Raw genomic sequence first — 21,528 nt, 5'->3', positions numbered from 1 at the left:
ACAGACTTTCCTGCCTGGGCTGGCTTTGAACTGTGATCTTCAGATTTCAGCCTCTTGAGTAGCAAAGATTACAGGCATGAGCCACCAGTGCCCAACTCACAGATCCCTTTTGCATGACCAAAAGACACATCAGAACTGAAGCCACCATACATTGGGGTACTATCTGTATTTGATCTATTTAGATTTTGGAGCTGGCTTTGAACTTTTCAGTCATCTCAGAGAATAATGTGAAGGAAGAAAAAAAATCCCTTATCTCTGCTTCTGAGAAACCCAGTGATGACCATCTCCAAGAATAAATAAATCAAATACAAATACAAATTTTCTCTGACCATAAAGGAAAAACATATTAAAACAACACTGAGATTACATCTTCCTCAGCAAGGATGGTCACTGTCAAGAATATGAACAATCAACAGTAACAAATGCTGGTGGGAATTGGGAAGGGGAGGGAACTCTAATACACTGTGTAATAGGAAAATGCAAATATGCCTTTTCTTTATGGCCACAGAAATTCTTTTTTTTTTTTTTTTTTTTTTTTTGTCGGTCATGGGGCTTGAACTTTGGGCTTGGGCGCTATCCCTCAGCTCTTCAGCTCAAGGGTAGCGCTCTACCACTTGAGCCACACCACCACTTCCGGTTTTCTAGTGGTTTATTGGAGATGAGTCTCAAGGACTTTCCTGCCGGGGCTGGCTTTGAACCATGATCCTCAGATCTCAGCCTCCTGAGTAGCTGGGATTACAGGCGTGAGCCACCGGCGCCTGGCTAGAAATTCATTTTTCTTTGTTTTGCTTGTGTGTTTATTTGTTTTCCAGATTGCCCTAGGCCATGGGGCCCACACCCAATCAGCCACCAGCTCTCAGGGAAGAACTCTGTAGCACTACTAGCCTTCCCTTCTGATCTTATCTGCTCAGACCCTCTGGGGCAGTGTGGGCAGTGTAGGAATGGGTGGGTTATAGGGAAGTTTGACAGCTCTCATGCATTGCTGGACAATTCAAATTTTACTTCATGTTGCCCCTTCTGGATAGAATTATCTTTCCTTTTTTTCTGTGCACACATACACAAAACAACACACATACCTACCTATACAGCCATCAGCAAGTGTAGCATACACATGTACTCACAATTATATTGTAAAAGACCCCGGAGATAATCGTCTACATTAAAAAACTACCAAGAGATTATTCATGAGTTACATAGGAGTAAAATGAGCTATGTTCACATTTTATTCTGAACATTTTTTAAGTAGGAACAGCTTCTACTAAAATAACGCATTACATATCACCTAGTTCCCATTTAGTATATATTACAACTGTACTATAGTCTGTGGCCTAAGTATCCTGTTGCTTAGTGATTTTATTGGAGATAAAGCAGTGAGATTTATTTTTAACAAAGGAAAATTTGAACTAGATCATAAAGGATGGGGCAATTAGAAGAAACAGGGTTCAGGGGTGGCATTTCTGCTTAGACAAGGGTGCAGGATGGATGGAACACAGGCAAGGAGACACTTGCCATTGGGAGACAGCTAAGACTCCCACTCAGCTGTCTGGCTGCTTGCCCTTTCTTCAAACCGGAATGAAACAAAGCTCATAGAGTGGGGGCACAGAGCCGATCCCAATTGCAGCTGGTGAGGTGTCAATGTCTTGTGGGTCAACCAGAGATTTCAAGGTAAAATTCTGTAGAATGTGTGTCAGGACTAAAAACAGCTCCATACGGGCCAGGCTCTCTCCAAGACAAACTCGTTTCCCTAAAAAAAAAAAAATACAAATTGACTAGTTATTTAGTTCAGATTCTTAGCACACAGGGAGTCTAAAAAAATTGGGGAATAATAAATATATTAATGAATGATTAACCCACAACTTCTATTTATGTGTAAACCTGATTTCCTCCCTTTCCTAAACAGAAAGTTCTGTGTTCATGCTTTATCAGAAAAAAATCATCTCTCTACAACCACAATGAATCTAGTATTCTAAGGCTTGTTAACAACTTTCTGTAAACACATACACACACACACACACACACACACACACACACACACACACACACACACACACACACATCTATTCCCACTGACATGATACATGACTATGTACTTTTCATTTACCCCTGAGTCAGATCTCTACAGATTTATTTCTCCTCATCTAGAGTCTAAGAGTTAAGATCAATTTCACTGACTATCTGTTCAAGCTTTTATCCAGAGCATACTTTTGCCAAGTATAAAAAGAAATGTAGCCAGGTAATGGTAGCTCACACCTGTAATCCAAGTTATTCAGGAAGCTGAGATCTGACGATCACAGTTCAAAGACAGCCTGGGCAGGACAGACTCTTTATCTCCAATTAACCACCAGAAAAATGGAAATAAGGGGGCTGGGAAGGTGGTTCAGTGGTAGAGTGCTTGTCATGCATGAGGCCCTGGGTTCCTTTCCTCAGCACCAAATAAGCAGAAAAAGCTGGAAGTGGCGCTATGGCTCAAGTGGTAGAACGCTAGCCTTGAGCTGAAGAGCTGAGGGACAGTGTCCAGGCCCAGAGTTCAGGCCCCATAACTAACAAGAAAGAAAGAATGTGGTTCAAAGTGGTAGAGTACTACCTTGAGCAAAAGAGCTTAGGGACAGTGCCCAGACCTTGAGATCAAGCCCCATGACCAACAAAAAGAGAGAGGAAGAAGAAGAGGGGGGAGGAGGAGGGGGGAGAGGAGGAGAGGGGGAGGAAGAGGAGGAGGAGGAGGAGGAGGATCAAAAAAGCCAGAAGTGGAGCTGTGGTAATGAGCTCTCCTTGAGTAAAAGAAACTCAGGGACAACACCAGAGTTTAAGCCCTAGGACTGGCAAAAAAGAGAGAGGAAAAAAAAAACTTCATCTGCCTCACAGACTGAATACAAGCTCTTAAGGTAAGTCTTAGCTCTGTAATGATACTCCAGTGCCAGGACAACACAGGACTGCATGATATGTGCGATAAATAGAAATTTCAAACCATAGTGGACTCCAAACTACAGGCAGAAAGACTGCAAGTAGGAAATCAGGGAGTGGCTTTGAGTTTTGCACAGCATGTTGGAAGCACAGCACCAAGGGTCAGATGATACACATTGTCTTAGAGAAACGATCAGGAGCAAATCTTATCTCTGCCCTGTGTTAAGTTACTCTGCTTCCTGCTTTCCTTGGGATGTGCTAAATATTCATTTCTTTCTCTTTCTACATCTATTCTGCGTTGTTAGTGTTCTTTATGCCTACCTGTTCCCAGAAAACTAATTTCCCTGGGCTGCATTAACCCTTGAGTTAGATTCTTCCAGGTTCTGCATGAACTCAGAGGATGAGGTATTGAAAAAAATCAGAGTCACAGCTTGGACAAAGGCTGCATAATTGTACCAGTGCCTGCATTTTCAGTTGAGCTGAAGGTCCATTGGCATTCCAGCAGTACCCCCTTTTGCCTTGGGTCTCCCTTTCTGTTCCAGATGCTTCTGGCATCTGCCTGCTGATGCAAGTACTCACCATTTCACTATATTACTTCCCTACTCCTGTTGGCCCTCTTGAAAACATGTTCCCCTGAAATTATCTAATTCATCTATTGAATGCAAGACTTAATTATTTCCAAGGATGCTTACAAATTGAGTGAAATATTTATGTGCAACAATGTCCCTTAGCCTTCCACTACTCTGCCCTTGACTCTCCAAAGACTAGGTAAAGGTGCTTCTCTCTTCAAGTTGCCACAGCAGCCTTCAGCTCAGCATGCATCACATCTCAGTCTCCTTGGATGTTCATTTGTCTCCCTCTCACTTAGAAGGGAAATCTGTTTATTATTCATATTTGAATCTTGGGATCTGGCAAGGGAAAAAAATCCCATATAAGGTGCTCAGTAAGTTTAAGTGATCTGATTTAAGGCTCTTGAGAAAAACAGTAGAACTGGACATCTAGTAGAGACTCATAGGAATCCTGGGAAGGGACCCAAGGAGAAACAATCTAGAACTTGGGAGTTGTGCCTCTGGCCTCCTAGAAATGGCAGTTTATCAAGCCCAGAGGGCCTTCATGCAAAGCACTCATTAACTCCTGGTACACTGGTGACAGGGAAGCTCGCTTACCTGCTGAAAATGCCATGAAGTGGTCACTCTTCTTAAAGTTACCACTTGCATCCAGAAAGTGGCTGGGGTCAAACTGCTCTGGGTTGGGAAATGCTTTCTCATCATGCAGAACAGAATTCAGAGATGTTAAGATTTTTGTGCCCTGATAGAAAGGAAATGGATACATCAAATTATAAAGGACATCATAAGGGGCTGGGAAGGTGGCTCAGTGGTACAGTGCTTGCCTTACCTGAATGAGGCCCTGGGTTCGATTCCTCAGCACCACATAAGCAGAAAAATCCAGACATGGGGCTGATGCTCAAGTGGTAGAGTGCTATCCTTCAGCTGAAGGGCTGAAGGACAGTACCCAGGACCAGAGTTCAGGCCCCGTGACCAGCAAAAATTAAAATTAAAAAAATAAAGGACATCATAAAACTTGAAAAAAATTAGACCCATGCCAACTAAGCCTTTTGTTTTGTTGATGAAGAGATTGAAGTACAAAAAGAGAATTTATTTGCTAAGTCACAGAAATAATTAGTGGCCAAGATGAACGGGTCTTAAGTCTAAAGTCTGACACCTGCACTTAATCTACAGAAAACAAAGGAAGCTACCTAGCATGCATTGCTCTTGACAGATCAATTGCAATATAATCTAACAAGGACAATGTCACTGTCCTTAAAAATTAGGAATACAATGGACATACTTCAACATAATAAGGGCTGCATATAATAAACTTACAGACAGCATTGTACTAAACGGGGGAAAAAAGCACTTTCTCTTAAGTGCTTAAATAATGAGACAGAAGTGTCCACTTTTCCATTCTTCTTTTGTTTTGTATTGTATTGTCTTTTTGTCATTTATAGGGCTTGAACTGAGGGCCTGGGTGATGTCTCTGAGCTCTTTTGCTCAAGGCTAGTGTTCTACCACTTTAAAACTGCTCCATGTCCAGTTTTCTGGTGCTTAATTGGAGATAAGAGTCTCACAGACTTTCCTGCCCTGGCTGGCTTTGAACCGTGATCTTCAGATCTCAGCCTCCTGAGTAGGTAAGATTACAGATGTAATCTACCAGTGCCTGGCCACTTTTCCACTCTTATTCAATTTAGTGAATGAATTTCTAGCCAGAGCAATAAGCCAAGAAAGAACTAAAGAAAACACAAATAGAAAAGGAAGAAGTCAAAATTTCCCTGTTTGCATATGTTATTATCTTATTCTTAAAAGACCCTAAGTACTCTACCAAAAGATTCTTATATCTGATGAATGTATTTGGAAAAATATATTCCATGATACAAAAATCAACATTCAAAAACCAGTAGTTTGTCTATAAACCAACAATAAACAGACTAAGAAAGAAATCAGGAAAGCAAAAGTCTAACAAAAGAGGTAAATGATTTCTACCACAGACTGGGAGAAAACATTTGCCAGTTATTCAGTTACAAAGAACTCATAACCAGAATATATAAACAACTCTAAGCTGGGCATTCATGGCTCATGATTGTACTCCTAGCTACTTAGGAACCTGAGATCTGTGGATTACATTTTAAAATCAGGGAAGGAAAATCTGTAAGAATCTTATCTCTAATTAAACACCAAAAAACCCAGAAGTGGAGCTGTGGCTCAAGTAATACAACACTAGCCTTAAGCAAATAAAAAAAAAAAAAAAAAAAAAGGCTGGGAAGGTGGCTCAGTGGTAGAGCGCTTGCCTTGCATGCTTGAGGCCCTGGGTTCGATTCCTCAGCACCACATAAGCAAAAAGAAAAAAGCCGGAAGTGGCGCTGTGGCTCATAGTGGTAGAGCGCTAGCCTTGAGCTGAAGAGCTGAGGGACAGCGCCCAGGCCCAGAGTTCAGGCCCCACGACCGGACAAAAAAAAAAAAAAAAAAACCTCAGAGATAGCACACAGTTCCTGAGTTTAAGCCCTAGGGTCAAAATAATAAAATAAAATAAAACCAACAATAACAGAAAAAATTCCAAAAATTAAACACTAAACTAAATTACACACTCAATTTATAGACAGACAAATAATAGTTTCCAAAGAAGATAAATGGCCAATAAAAGCATGAAGAAGTACTGAAGATCTTTTTTCTTTTTTTGGTGGTTCTAGGGATTAAACTAGGGCCTTCATGCTTGCTAAGCTAGAGGTTTATCATTTGAGTAACATCTATAGTCCTGCTTTTTGCTGATTATTTTGGAGTCTAGCCTCAAATCCTGATCCTTCAAGTTATTCTCTTGAGCAGCTAAGATTACAAATACAAGCCACAGCCACTTTAGTAATTAAGGAAATGTAAATCAAAACGATATTGAGCTTTGATCCCATGCCAGTCAGAATGTATATCTTCAAGAATATGAACAACAAATGCTGGTGCAAATGTAGGGGAAATGCAACCTGAGATCTTTTTAGTTGAATGTGAACTAGTGCCACCACTACAGGAATCAGCATGGAGTTCCTCCAAAACCCTAAAAATACAACTACCATGTGATCCTTTTATACCACTCCTGGACATTTATTATACCACTCCCAAGTTGTAACATCATTATTCATAATAGCTAGACTTCAAAGCCAGCCTAGATGCTCACAAAATGATGAATGGATAAAAGAGACTGTGGTGTGTGTGTATATATGTTTATGTATTAGATCCATGTAAAATGGAATTATGTTATTTTCAGGAAAAAAGGAGATGGAGATAATCATGTTAAGCAAAGTATGTCATAAAGGTAAATATTAGGGGCTGGGAAGGTGGCTCAGTGGTAGAGCGCTTGCCTTGCATGCTCAAGGCCCTGGGTTCGATTCCTCAGCACCACATAAGCAAAAAAGAAAAAAGCCGGAAGTGGCGCTGTGGCTCAAGTGGTAGAGCGCTAGCCTTGAGCTGAAGAGCTGAGGGACAGCGCTCAGGCCCAGAGTTCAGGCCCCACAACCGGACCCAAAAAAAAAAAAAAAAGGTAAATATTACATGTTTACTCAGAAAGGTAAACATGTTTACTCTCATATGTAGAATATAGACCTAAAACAATCAGATTAAAACAAAAATAAGGATGTGAATTTAGAAAGGGGCTATTAGGGAAACCATTAGGAGGAGGAAGGACCAAAGAAGAGGATGATGAACGTACAAATATTATCATATAATATATTAGCACATATATATGTAGAGTAGTGAAACACTAAAAATTGCAAAAAAATAAATAAGTTCACTGGAGGGAAAAAGAAACTTGAAAAATGAGACTATTTTAGAGAGATCCTTGGAAAAGAGAGATATAAAGGAGCCATGACACAGGTAGAAAAGTTACATTTAGATAAAAGAAAGTCCTTCCACAAGGAGACAAGAAACAGAATTGTGTAGGTATAGCTAAGTATGTAAATCTAGAGGAAGAGAAGGACAGATTGCCTGAGGAAAAGAAACTGGTAGTAAGATAGAACTTTGAGGAGGGTTTCGGGTTGAAAGAGTCATTGTTGTATATCATGAAGTACATTGAGTTAGACTAAAAAGAACTATTGCTGCAGGAAAATGGACAGCAGAAGGCACTAATGAACAGACCAAGTGAGAAGTTCTTAAAGTACTGAAGTCTGTAAGAATCTAAGTACCATTAGATTTGGGAAATTGAACCAACAAATTAGAAGGTAGTGGTAGTGGGTAAGATGTCTGAGTTATGGCTGCACCATACCTGTAAAATGTCAGAAAAATCTATCATTGTACTACCATGATCATTGACAGCCTGAGATTCCTTCGACTATAGATTGAATATTTCTTACCTTTGTGATAAAGTAGTCTCTAAACTGAATGTCCTTAGTCACCACATGGGGCATGTTGATGGGGAGGATGTCGATATATCTCTGGATCTCATGTACCACAGCATCCGTGTAGGGCATGCTGCTCCTGTCCTGCATGGAGGGGCTTCGGTGCCTGCCAATCACACGTTGGATCTCTTCCTGAATTTTAACTGGCCAGGAAGGAATCAGAATGTATATGGAAAGAATTATCTTCTACATAATCATAGGAGGTGGGGAGATAGAAAAATGGTCACTTTCTCCATAGGGAAAAAGGAGTTTGTCTTCTGGACAAATTAGAAGTTCATGAGAAACCTAATCTGTATACACACACACACACACACACACACACACACACACACACACACACACACACGTATATATAGTAATATATATAGTAAGGTGTATATATATATATATATATATATATATATATAGTACTATAAGGTGTATATATAGTACTATATATATTATAGTATATAGTATATAGTATGGCATATAGTATATATAGAACTATCTATAGATACTATATAGTATAATATATTATAATTATAGAATATATAATCATATATTATATATTATATTAATATATTCTATATAGTACTATATATAATACCAACATACTATTAAACCAATTTCTCAACTTCTTAATTTGTCAGGTTTTGCTCAGCAGATTCAGAAATCTGGAATCTGAGTATCAATGAAGACTCTGTAATATAACCACTTTGTCTATGCTAGTTTGTTTTTTTTTATTTTTATTTTTTATTGTGAAAATACTGTACAGAGGGGTTACAATTACATGGGCAAGATAATGAGTACATTTCTTATCAAGCATTGTAGCCTCCTCCTTTGTTCTACGCTAGTTTGTTAAAAGTATGAAAATTCTAAGGAAAATTCTAAGAAAATTTTTTTTTTCTTTTTTTGCTTATGTGGTGCTGAGGAATCGAACCCAGGGCCTCTTGCCTGCAAGGCAAGCGCTCTACCACTGAGCCACCTTCCCAGCCCTCTAAGAAAATTTTTAATAAATACCAACAAAAAATAGATGTTTACTTGTTTCAGCATAGGTGAAGAAGGTAACATTTATTTAGAATGTAGTGTATGACTGATCTACCACATATTCATTATTTTACTGTTCTTCAAAATAGTTCAAGGGATTAAGTATTATTTTGTGTAGCTTAAAAGTAAACTAGTTCAGAGACTAACTATGATCCCTTAGCACACTGGGTGATATGTGGCCTTTAGAGACATGGCAAGGCAGTCAGGGGATGGAGGTGACATGGCTGCTTGCTAGAAGACTCAGAATCTGAAGTCATTACTATTGAAATCTGTAACTACATGTTGCTACTCCCTTAGATCAAGTAGTATTTTTCTACTACCCAAAGAATGTGACCTTGTAATGGAGCTTTGAAAATTCTATGTTTGACAGCTATAAAGAAAAAAATCATCCGGGTATCAGTGGCTCACGCCTGTAATCCTAGCTACTCAGGAGGCTGAGATCTGAGGATCACGGTTCAAAGCCAGCCCAGGCAGGGAAGTCCGTGAGACTCTTATCTCCAATAAACCACCAGAAAACCAGAAGTGGCGCTGTGGCTCAAGTGGTAGAGCACTAGCCTTGAGATGAAGAGCTGAGGGACAGCGCCCAGGCCCAGAATCAAGCCCTACAACCAACCAAAAAAAAAAAAAAATGTACTGTGTGATTTTTTGTTTGTTTGTTTCTGTTGTATGTTCCTCCCCCATGGTATAACCCCTATTTTCACTGTATTTGATTCCGTGCCCTGCATCTTGTATATACATTTTTGTAATTTGGGGAGGGGAAGGGAAATAACAAAAAGCTGAAATAAGGATACAAGTTGAACCACTGTAACAATGAGATGTATAAGACACCATGTTGAAAATGAACTTTACAATTTGGGGGGTGATGGGAGGAGTTGGAAAGATGGGAGGGAAGGGTTGGTAGGGAAAAAACAAAGGAAGGGGTGACAATGCTTGAGAGGAAATGTACTCATTACCTTATTCATGTAACTGTAACCTCTCTGTACAGTATCTTTACAATAAATATATATATATATATTAAAAAAGAAAAATCAATCCCAACAATGCAAAAGAAAAATTAATAATTTGAAACAAATTTTGAACTTCACCTTTCCTTGAGAGGCTCAAGTTCCTTCTAGAAGAGAGTTGTCATGTTAGTAGTCAGAGTACTCAAGGCAAAAGAAAGTAAAGGATAGCATGGCAACAAAAATGTATATATATATATATTATATATATTATATATTTATACACACACACATATATATACATACATATATATATATGAGAAAGACAGAAATAGGCAGACAGACAGATAGATTCAGAAACAGAAAGATGGTGCAAAATAAGATCCAAAAAGAAAATCAATATGAAAGCGATAAAGAATATGACAGAAGAAAAGCTTGTGCAATATGCAGATAATAAAGGCTTAAGAATAATATATACTACCTCATAATCAACACAGATCTCTCACAAGCCATCAGTGAAGTTGTATGACTGACAGAGTGGATTATTTGAGAAAAACCTAGATCACATCATATTATACAGTATGTCCTATCAAACACATACTCCAATTTTGCATCTAAGTTGTACAGGTCATAGAATATCTCCTATTCATAGGAGAAGGTCCTTAAACCAGTGGAAACTTTTGGTGGTGTTAGCATGAGATAAATATCAGGATATTATCCCTATTAAAAATTTCAAAAACACAAACTATGATATAACCATAAAGAAAGTGTTGATCTAGATGAACACCCAATAAAAAAGAGGGAGACAAGGTAGAAAGTCTGCATTTACAAGAGAAGTTACATTTGTCAGGACATTTTTCTTTATTCAGAAAGTCATATTAGAAAAGATTTTTATCGGGGTGTAATCCTTTCTATAATGAATTTGAGTATCTATTGACCATGTCATACCTAACCTAGGTATAGAAAACCTGTGGAACAAACTCTTCATGTGGAAAACTGTGTAGCTCCTTAAGAATTGTTACTACATATCCCACAATCTAAAGAGAGGATTCTGAAGCATAGGAGGGAGAATAGCAACCATTGCCCTTCCAATCTCTGCTGTTGCTTAAGCATTTCATTTGGTTTCTTTACTGCGATCTCATTTAAATCACATCTGTCCAATGATAGACTCCTATGCTATGATGGAAATTTTCCTTGTACAATGTGTGTAGCCAAGTCAAGGGTGAGCTGGTTCTCTATGCTGTCTGCCAGTTTCTACCTGGATTTTCCCCTACTCACTACCTATGCTCATACCTGAGATTTCAGGATGCTTCAACAAGAGCAAAAGTCCATATGTCATCGTGGTACTCGTTGTCTCTGTTCCTGCACTAAACACATCCCAACAAGTGGTGATCAGGTTGTCCATGGTAAATTCAGACTGTTTGTTGTATTTTTCCTAGCAGTGATGAGTGAGAATTGCTTGGTTAAAAGAGGTGTTTGAAACATCATAAAGTGCTTTTAGAGAACACAAGCATTTGGTAAATTAATCAGAGATAAGTGTGTTATAGCTGAAGGTAATATATATATATATATATATATATATATATATGGATATATTTGGATCCCTCCAAATTATTAATATGTAGAATTACCAACTTCCAAGTCTTTTCTAAATCTGTACTTTCACCTTTACTAAAGAAAATCAGTTCCTTTGTCATTTATTTCAAACATAAACTGTTTCAAATTGTTCATTGCTACTCCATGCTAGTTGTAGAATGTGTTGTCTATTTTAACAAGTCTACATTTCCCATCCAAGCCTTCCTTCCTACATATTCCCAAGATGCATCGCTTCCCAAATTCCTTTGTCATGACAATCATTATCATTCCTCAATTACAGGAAAGATAACCTTCTCAATCTTTCCACACACGTGGTTACCATATACATGTACCATTCCTTGGCTTTCTTTCATGCACTCTATCAAATCCCCAAAACCTACCTCAACTGTGAAGACTCTCAAGATTCCTACCCATTCTTGTATTCTCCTGGCCTGTAAGATCTTCCACTCATGTGGGTTATTTTATGTAGTATGGCCTCTTACCTTCAATCTTTATAGGTGTGTTTTGTATTCCAATATACCTTCAAATATGAAACATTTCTAAAATGATAAATATATAACTTCCAAAAAATTATTTTCCAATGAGAATTTTAAAATACTCCAAGATACTCAATATGATTTTCAGAAAACAATGTTACACAAGCAAAGAGTATATCTTTAGGAAGGTAATGTTATTCTCCTAAGGAGATCAAAGGTAATCTATGAATCACGTAACTAAGAAACATGAAGTTGAAAATCAAGGTCATGTTATACCTTTTCCACTTGAATCAGAAAATAGTCGATAAAGTCTTGAGGATTACTGGGGTCCAGAGCTTCTTTATGTTCTTTTACTTTCTCCAAAATAATATTTTTTTGGTGAGCAATGTTTTTAAAGAGCTTGTTATGACTTCCTGGGAGATAAAGTAAAGCAGGGAAAGCATTGCAGAGCTGAAAGAGCAAGGAGTACTCATTAACACACTGTGAGCATTCACAGTCACTGCATGCCAGCACTTTGCTAAGTGCTAAATAAAGATGAATAAAACATGCCTCCTACAATACAATGCAGTAGGGGTAAAATTCTTCTTGTAATGAAGAAATACTACATCACAAAAATTAAGAAACTTCCCAACACACACAGTATATCTGAGTTCAGGGACTTATTGCTCTGCAGATTGTGCACATTTACCTAACTGGTCTGGTCTTTGCTGGTCCCAGGATTCACAGACCCTGTTTTCCTCCCTCTAATTCTCAGAATCCAACTACTAGCTTTTGAGTAATGAGCAGGTACCCTTGGGTGCAGGAGCAATGTCACATTTAAATGAAAATAAACCTTACTTGTATCCAGGAAGTACTTAAAATTCTGAGGTTATCATGAAAACTTTCGATCAATGCATGAAATTTCTGATCACTGTAGTCAAAACGGTTCTGAAAAATGATGGAAGAGATCACATTGCAGGGGACACAGGCCAGAAGGAAGCTAGGATCACAAGGCGATCCTGAAAGTAATAGAAGTTAGAAATTAATACACAATTCTCACATCTACCTCACACTCACTACCAAGACAGGTCATTGCCACTATGCAATCCACAGGCACAAATGACTGTTGCTTATGTTTCACCAAACAAACGTGCCTGGTGAACCCTAGCTTACTTGTTAATTCTATCCTCATATTCTCTTCTTTTCATTATTTCCCAAAGAGAAATTCATTTAGAGATCATGTAATTTTTCTACTTAAACACGTGCATTTATGTCTCAGTGTGGTTACTACTCAGTGGCACCCTAAAAAACAAGTTCAACAAGAAATATACTCACTACCTTAAGTATGTAACTGTAACCCCTCTGTACATGACCTTGACAATAAAATTATTTTTTTTAAAAATCAAGAGATTGCTGTGCACCTGTCACTCACACCTATAATCAGTTACTAATCAGGAGGCTGAGATGTGAAGACTACAGTTAAAAGCCTGCCCAGACAGAAAGTCCATGAGAATCATATCTCTGAAATTCTTATCTACAATTAACCACCAACAAAAGAAAGAGAGAGAGAGAGAGAGAGAGAGAGAGTCTAGAGAGGTGGAGCTATGGTGGTAGAGTACTAGCCTTGAGCAAAAAAAACAAAAACAAAGCTTAGGAACCTCTCCCAGGCCCTGAGTTCAAGCCCCAGGATTGGCACAAAAAGGAGAAAAAAAAATCAAGAGATTGAGGTAACTTGTAATTGTATTTAATAAAACAGAGTTGAGATTATCAAATGTGCTTTTCTTGTAGAAAAATAAACAAAGTGGAGTTATATCCAGTTATATGAAAAAATGTGTTTTGGAAGCCTCCTTCCTTCCTTCCTTTTTTTTCTTTTTTGTCACACTCTTATTCTTGAGCCACACCTCCAGCCAGAAGCATGCTTCCTAGTGTCATAAAGAACATGACTATTTTAGATTTTAACTGCTAGCAGTTAAAAAAAGTTAAAAAGCCTCATCCTCCCTTACTCTTACTCTTCTTTCCACATCTAGACGAGTATATCAAAAGCCTCAGTGATCCCTCCTTTAACACTAACATGAAGTAGAAACTACACAATCCGTGGTCCACACAAGGAGTCCTCGCCCCGTTTCTTTACCACTGTGGAAACTCAAGCCTGGAAACTTTCCTTGCTCTTTCACTACATTCTCAGATGTCTCTGTAGTGACACTGCTCTCTTGAACGTATTATGGTGTGAGTTATGAGACTTTTCATATCCTATTGTTTTGTGGGTGGCATCCAAACCCTGCCTCTGCATAGTAACAACCATAACACTCTGAAAAAACTCGCTGGTTTAAAATGGGTAAGTTAAAAGGGCAAACAGTGGCCACGCCCAAAGTTCAAGCCCCACAACCGACCAAAAATAAAAGGGGTGGGGGCAAACAGTTCTGCTCAACCTGTGAAAGCAACTTCCAGGAGTATGCGATAAAGCAGAAGTAGAGAGAAATTCACACTCACTATGAGAATCAGAACCAGGTAAGAGTAAACTTCTATTTAATATACAAATAAAATACACAATCATTTCTCATATAATATCTATTAAAACCCATTACTTGGTCTCTTCTCCTGCTAACCCACAGAGATGAACCTTGCATGAAAGACTAATAATGAAGAAAACAAAGGCCTATATTAACTTGGCCTACATCAAAAGCTTATTGCTGGGCTGGGATGTAGCTCAGTGGCAAAGCGCTTGCCTAGCAAGTGCAACATCCTGGGTTCGATCCCCAGTACCAAAAAAGAAAAGACAAAAAAAATTGATTAAAAAAATAAAATAAATAAAAATTAAATTAAATTAAAAATAAATAAAAAATAAAAAAGCTTATTGCTTCCTGAAAGTATGCTATATTTTATGTCTCACTAGTTAAATGAGGAAAAAGTAAACGTCAGTGGCACTTGAAACTCCACAAACTTTTCTTACACTGTTTCTAAAAATATCATGTCTATCCTAAGAATTCTTCTTAATAATTAAGTAAATATGTACCATTTGTTTTTTTTAATGCTTCCACCAGACACAAAGCTTCCTCTTGAATTTTGTCTTCAATAGTTTTCTTCCCCATCCCCATATTCCTCAAAACTATGAGGGAGAAACGTCGGGTTTGCTTCCATCTTTCCCCATTGCTGAAAACAATTCCTATAGGAAGAAAAAAGCACAGAACAGCATCCTCTATCATAGTGAATTCTAGTTAGACTTTTCATCTCATGAAATGCTGACAACACTTAAGTAGATTTATAAAGCCATAACTATATCATCTTGAGCTCCACTTTACCTGCCACTTCTTCTAACTGAATCTACTATTTTACTATTGGGACTCTTGATTTGACACACTACTTAGTTCTTCATACATTAGTTCTTCAAATCCTCAGCATAGTTCTGTACACTAAGTATTTTGTTGCAGTTTTACTAACAAGGACATTGAATATCATAAAAGCAAAATGCTAGCTCTATGACAACATAGCTAATAAATCATGGTGAACACAAGTCATAGGTAAATTTCTTGTTTCTGATTGCAAGTGAACCTTAGGAGGTTCATCAAGAGAAGGAAATTCTCAAAAGGTCGGACAACTCTTCTACAGTAGAAGGAATCACATGACAGTGTATTCCTCAGAAAAGAGGCCAACATTGGCAGAGAATAATTCACATTTAAACATTTTCCCTCTGTTTTATCTCTTCTACTTAATGTGGTCATAGGACCAATGAAGTTCAATGTCAGACCTCCAAAGTCAAGACAAGATCTAGAGGGACAGACAGACAAAGGGCACACATTCGCTCACACATGTGGAAGTTAGATCTAAATTATAAGCATACATGAAAACATATACAGGATCATGTATATCTATATACACACATAAGTAAACTGACTAACGTATGTTACATGCAGGGGAGGATTCCAAGGGTATAACTCCTTTGAACAACTTACAGTTTAACAAAATGAATACCAGGAAGTTGAAACGTCTTTTTTGAGGTGGAGGGAACAAGGAATGTATTCTCCAAATGCTGTAGTTTCTCAATTTCTTTGCCTATCAGAATTATTTACAACTTGCCATCTGATTAACATTCTCCCCAGTAAAGAAACATACCCAATCCTTGGATGGCTTTATCCATCACTGGGAAACTCCCTCTACCACCAAACTCTTCTGCCCGATCAACCAGAGCTTCCTTCACTGCTTTGTATCCATACAACACCACAGTGGGCCTCATGCCCAAATATACAGTGAACACAGGGCCATAGTTTTTTGCTAGCTGGAAAAGGATCACAAGTACAAGAAAAGTGAAGATTGTAATTGCTTTATGTAAATAACTGAGAAATATTTATAATCCTTCTGAAGAATCATTTTAATATTCATTTACCCATTATAATAAAAGGAGCAATTTAATAGGAAATTACATTGAGTGGTAATGATGTATCATTAATAACATTGCCATTATTATTATTATTCTCTTAAAACATAATAGAAGCCATATTCCACTTTTTTGTTATTTCATTAACTTTTCCTGCCAAAAGTATAATCACTTCAAATTTCTCCTTTGTATCTATCTGTACTTAAAAGATGTTTTCCTCTTCTTTTTTAAAGGAAGACCCTCCCACTTATGCCGTCCCATTATCCACCCTTCTTAACACCCTAAGTTTCAGAAACACATGACAACTTGGTAGCCTGGTCATAGCACATGCCCAATCTCTGTGCTTTACATTTTATAATAACCAGAAGCTTTTAAATATTAAGATCATCTGCACGCACCTAGGATAGTACCTGATACAAAGGACACATTTTTAGGTACTGTCAAGTATGCCACAATCAATAGCCTTTGAAAGACATCACTGTTTACATCTTAATGACATGGAATTCACAGCTCACAGATTTTAAAAATTCCCCAAGCTGAGAATTAACAAATGAAGAAGCTGAGAGTTCAAAGCACAGGAAGGATCTTCTAGAAGCAGTGCTCTGGTAATTAGCTATCTCGGAAAACTCAGTTTTCTGACCATTCATTCCATCAGGATTCAGAGAGCTACTGCTGTGTAAATTGACCCATTCATTCAGTAAGTATAATAGAAACTGTCAACATGGTTATGTCAAATCAGTGTCTTCTTTAGGAAATTTTAGTGCTGTGGTCTTGTTACACCATAGAGTTCTTTCCAGCTGTAGATTTCTTAAGCCATACCTTAGTGACCAAAGAGCCTATCTCTTTAAAACACACTTCCTGGGACCCTATTTTATTTAGCTTTAAGACCAATATGGTTCACTTACTACAATCAACTAAAAGAAAAAAATTAATCATGCTTACGATGCTTAAGGACTTGACAATATTCTTAGTATTTAACTGTAGAATATTTCCAATAATTGGGAGCGGGGTGGGGCCAGGTGGGAGCTTCCCTTTGACGCTGTTTCCCTTCCACAGAGAAAGAAGAACCAAACCGGAAAGACCAAGCCCCAAGAGGATAAGGAGATCAGTTGACAAACTTTGTGTAAGTGCAATTGAAAGTTTAGATCCCAAGGCTTCTATGAATAATGCACACATGGTTCACCGAAGTACAAAGCCTTCAAACTTTGGGTAAACTCTGCTTATCTTCAGTACACTTTGGCCTGTTGGTAGAAATGAAAGCAAAGGTAATGTTTTCCTCGGCGATAAACCCTCTCTTAATTATCTAAGTAAAACAGAAGTCTGCCTTCTTCGGAGGTAGTTATTATGGTCAGAAGGGCCATACTTTCCCAGTAAAGTTGTAAACTCCTACATTTCCAACAGGATACCTGCATGATTTGGGTGAATGATTAAAAAGAATGTTCCTGTGTCAAAATTTACCATCATACTGCTAAAGAAAGAAGCATTCTCCTAGTGCTTTTCCCTAAAGATAAAAGGGAAAAGTCCAGAGCAGGTATTTGGGGGCTAGGAAACCAGTCTTGTCTTCCAGCATATCAGAGATGCCTTAATTCTCTCAGCAGAGCCTCTGTTCCATCTGGTAGAAATGAAGCCACTCCACAGAGCAATGTGTGGTTAATCGTCAATTGCGAGGGATCTGCCACATCAAGGAGAGGAACTGCTCACACACGCAGCAGAGGAAAGCCCCTTGACGCATCCCTCAGTGTCTTCCTTGCACACCCACTACTCACAAGGGGGGTCCTGTAGTCCCAGCCGGCGTTCACTGCTCTGCCATGGGGCAGAAACGTCCTCCAGCAAGGGCGTTACAAATGTTTCAAGGTGTGTAGAGGCCAATGGGAAAAAAAAAACTTCAAGACTCAACAGACAAGGCGAGACCCAAGATGGCTGAGCAGAGTTACTCTATGCTCTTCGGGCAACTCTGGCACAGAGAAGATTCAGCGCATTAAAGGAAAAACTGTTTTGAGGAGAGTAGAATTCACAGGGATTCTAGACAGTACAGGGAAACAGAGAGGCAGCCTAGAGAAAAAAGAAAAACCACACACAGCTTCGAGTCCGACATAGGCCAGCCAGTGCCTGGCTACAGACCCTCAGAACTCAATCCTCCAACAGCTACTGACTGAGGACATCCTGGCGTCCCGCGGCAGCTGGGCCTGCGGGCAAGCCCGGGGCTGGAGCGCACCTCCGGCGGCGGAGGACCGCCCCGCCTCTCAGCAGCCCTCCGCCTCTGGACCAGCGCTGCGTCTTTCTGCGGGAACTGGGGAGCATCTTCCTGCCCCCGCACCCCGCCTCCAGAACACAACACTGAAACTGCAGCCCCTGCTGAACAACCGGGGTTCGTGCACCCTGGACAGGGGAAAGCCTGGAGAGAACCCTGCAGCTTTCTGAACGCAGCCTCCAGTCGCTCCAGCCCGCGGGGCAAACACCTGCCCTCCCCTGGCTGGATTTGGGCAAAGCCCCCTGCGCGGCTCACAGCCTTGGGGCTCAGCCCTCCACTGTAACATTCACCCCCCCCCCATTCACCCCCCAGCCGGGTGCATCTGAAGCCAAGGGGAAAAAAAAAAAAAAAGAAAAAAACTCCCAGCTTCCAAGAGCTCCAGGCCAGGCTTAACCCCTGCGCTCACCCAGGGCGATCAGCTCACGGTTTTCCAGCTCTCCAGCTCCTGTGCACCCGCAGCTGAGAAATCCCCCAGCAACCACCCAGCAACTCCAGGAAAGTTTGTTGCCTGTGGCCCTCCCCCCTCCCCCTGTCCCCTCCCCCCTTCTCCCCCTCCCTCATTCCCCTCCCTCATCTCCCCCCCCCCCCACGACTGTGCCTTCCCTCCATAATCCACACAAAGTCTCTTCTCAGCCTGGGGACTGTGGTTACCATGACAAAACGCGGATTCACCAGCACCCGCTTGGAAACACTCCCTTGGGCTGAGCCATGCCTCCATGGGAATGCAGCCGCTGGTGACCCCAGGCCCCCCAAACATTTGTATGTGCTGGCAGGCCTTAGGTTAGTTCTCCATCCAGGCCAAGGGTGCAAACGCCGCAGCTTCATTCCGGCTTGTGGCTGGAGCCTGGCCCTGTGCTCCAGCTCGGGGACTGTCACTCCCAGTGTCACCAGCCTGGTCCCCACCACCGCTTTCCACCTACGATCCAGGGATACCCCCAACTCAACTAGGATCCCAGAGACCAAACCCACAAGCCCCAGCACCCCAAGTGCTCAATACATACAGCTTGGCAAGGGGCTGTCTCGTGTCCTGCACCTCAAGGGGTGTGGACCTCAAGACCCTGCGTGGAGAACGCGGCCCAAGGACTCTAGAAACAGCTGCTCACGCAAAACCATGAAGAAGGCTGCAGACCATCTCACGGTTCCACTAAACCCGTTCACAGTGCTACAAACCCCAGTACTATTTGTAGCCACCCATGAACCTGGAGAACCACACACTTCGGACCCGAAACCTGAGGTCTCCGATTCCAGTGCATAGCACGATGCCAGCACCATCTAGGCTTTTATTAGGTGGGGCCTGAAAAAAGATCCCATACTGACCTGCTGCTCCACACGTATAAATGCTGATGCCTCGGCTGTGTCTCCCGCGATCATCACAAGAGTCCTGGGAAAGGGCTTTGGGCCACCCAGGACACACCGTGACTCAGGAAACACAGCCCCCACCATCACCTTCCTTACCAGAGGGCTCTGGAGAGAATCTTCCTCACATCACTGCTGCCCCACTGTCATCCGAGTTCACATTTAAAGACACGAATCAGCAACTCAAAATGAATTCTCTTCACACTGGGTGATTATAAAAAAAAAAATGCCTAATGGAGAATTATAGACCCAGTAGAGGGCAGAATCTACTTTCTAGATGCCCTTTTCTAGCTTCTGAGAAGGATGTTGCTCAGAGTTCTCAACACAAACAAAGCCAGCATGGAAGATACAGATATATAAGATAAAGCTTATTATCGGGACAAGTTCAAGAGTTGTAGAGGCTGGAAAATCATGCAAGATGCCATTTGCAAGCTTGAGAACCAGGAAATCAATGGTGTCAGTTTCTGTCCATAGTTGAAAGACTGAAAAGAGGGAAAGAGTAGCCTAATAATGTAAGTTCAGACTAGAAAGTTTTAAAGTGAGGGGTGTGTATATGGTGTGTGTGTGCGTGTGCGTGTGTGTGTGTGTGTGTGTGTGTGTGTGTGTGTGTGTGTTGGCAGGATCTAACCACAAGGCTTCATACACAAAAGGCAAACAAACTATGGCTGAATGATTTCCCTAGTCCCAGTGTGAATTAAACAATACAAAACAAAACAAAAAAGGCCAGGGAAATAGGAACTCCAATGTCCAAGAGCAAGAGAAGATAGAAGGGTCCTAGAACCCTAGAGCCCAGTAGATTCAATGGTGCATATTCACATAGTGATAGTCGATTTTCTGTACTTATTCTGATTCAAATGCTAATTTCACCTAGAAATACCTTCCTGGATATACCAAGAAATAATGTTCCACTAGATAAATGGTGGAACATTATGACTTATGAAATAAACCATCACAGTACATAGGTAACATGAATAACTACTTGTTAGTAGTAGATTTAAGCAAATGACACATGCATTCTTCACTTCCATTTTCTTTACTAACCACATCAAACTCCTCACACTAGAAATACCACTGTATCTAGAGTCCACAGATAAAACCTGATCAACCTGATAGTGGATTTGGATCTCAGCTGAATAAAACCAAAACACTAGTCTTTACCTACTTCTCCTAAAATGCTCAATTTATTTTTTATTTTTGAATGAAGGATAGTATTTGTACATATTTCTGTGGCACAGTGTGATGTTTTGTTTCATTGTGTGGTGAGCAACTCAGCAATTAGCGCCTCACTATAAAGTTCCGCTGTCCTCTGTGATGAGTACACCCCAAATCCTGTCTTCCAGCAATATTCACGTAAACAACCCATTAGGTTGATTATGCCCCCTGCAGGGCCATAGAACACCAGAAATGATTCTTCCTGCCAGTCATTGTATCCTCAGCCTATACCCCATCCTTCCTGCTCTTCTTAGTCTCTAGTAACTACTATTCTATTTTCAACTTCTACTATTGATCTTCTGTGAAATCAACTTTTTTAGGTTTTACTTATACATGAATTTACCACATATGAGAATTTATGAACCTGGTTTATCCCATTTAATATGATGTCCTCCAGGTCTGTCCATGTTGAAAAGGATAGATAGCACACTTTTCTGGGTAAACAGAATCCCATTGTGTATATATGCCACATTTTCATTATGAAC

The 21,528-nt window shown here is 40.0% G+C and overlaps 1 protein-coding gene across 5 annotated transcripts; it reads right to left on the bottom strand.

Moving 5' to 3' along the window:
* Positions 1-1,200: 1,200 nt before the first annotated feature.
* LOC138826151 (cytochrome P450 2C21-like) lies at positions 1,201-19,989 on the bottom strand. 5 transcript variants are annotated; one of them, XM_070021247.1, is made up of 11 exons: positions 18,882-18,962; positions 17,991-18,178; positions 17,167-17,465; positions 15,963-16,125; positions 14,866-15,015; positions 12,711-12,871; positions 12,150-12,323; positions 11,095-11,236; positions 7,790-7,977; positions 4,068-4,209; positions 1,201-1,744 (listed from the first exon to the last, which is right to left on the bottom strand). In XM_070021247.1, the coding sequence occupies exons 3-11, from the start codon at positions 17,398-17,400 to the stop codon at positions 1,563-1,565; spliced, it is 1,536 nt and encodes a 511-aa protein (XP_069877348.1). In that variant the 5' UTR covers positions 17,401-17,465; positions 17,991-18,178; positions 18,882-18,962; the 3' UTR covers positions 1,201-1,562. The 5 variants fall into 5 exon arrangements, with proteins under 5 accessions (XP_069877348.1, XP_069877350.1, XP_069877347.1 ...); XM_070021249.1 differs by lacking the exons at positions 17,991-18,178; positions 18,882-18,962 and adding an exon at positions 19,931-19,989; XM_070021246.1 differs by lacking the exon at positions 17,991-18,178 and having other exon boundaries at positions 18,882-18,984.
* Between the last annotated feature and the right edge of the window lie 1,539 nt (positions 19,990-21,528).

Source organism: Dipodomys merriami, unplaced genomic scaffold (assembly GCF_024711535.1).
Source record: "Dipodomys merriami isolate MVZ:Mamm:240054 unplaced genomic scaffold, mDipMer1.0.p SCAF_14, whole genome shotgun sequence".
Lineage (NCBI taxonomy): Eukaryota > Metazoa > Chordata > Mammalia > Rodentia > Heteromyidae > Dipodomys > Dipodomys merriami.
The sequence above is the reverse complement of the archived record's forward strand: the minus strand, read 5'-3'. Positions and strand labels throughout refer to the sequence as shown.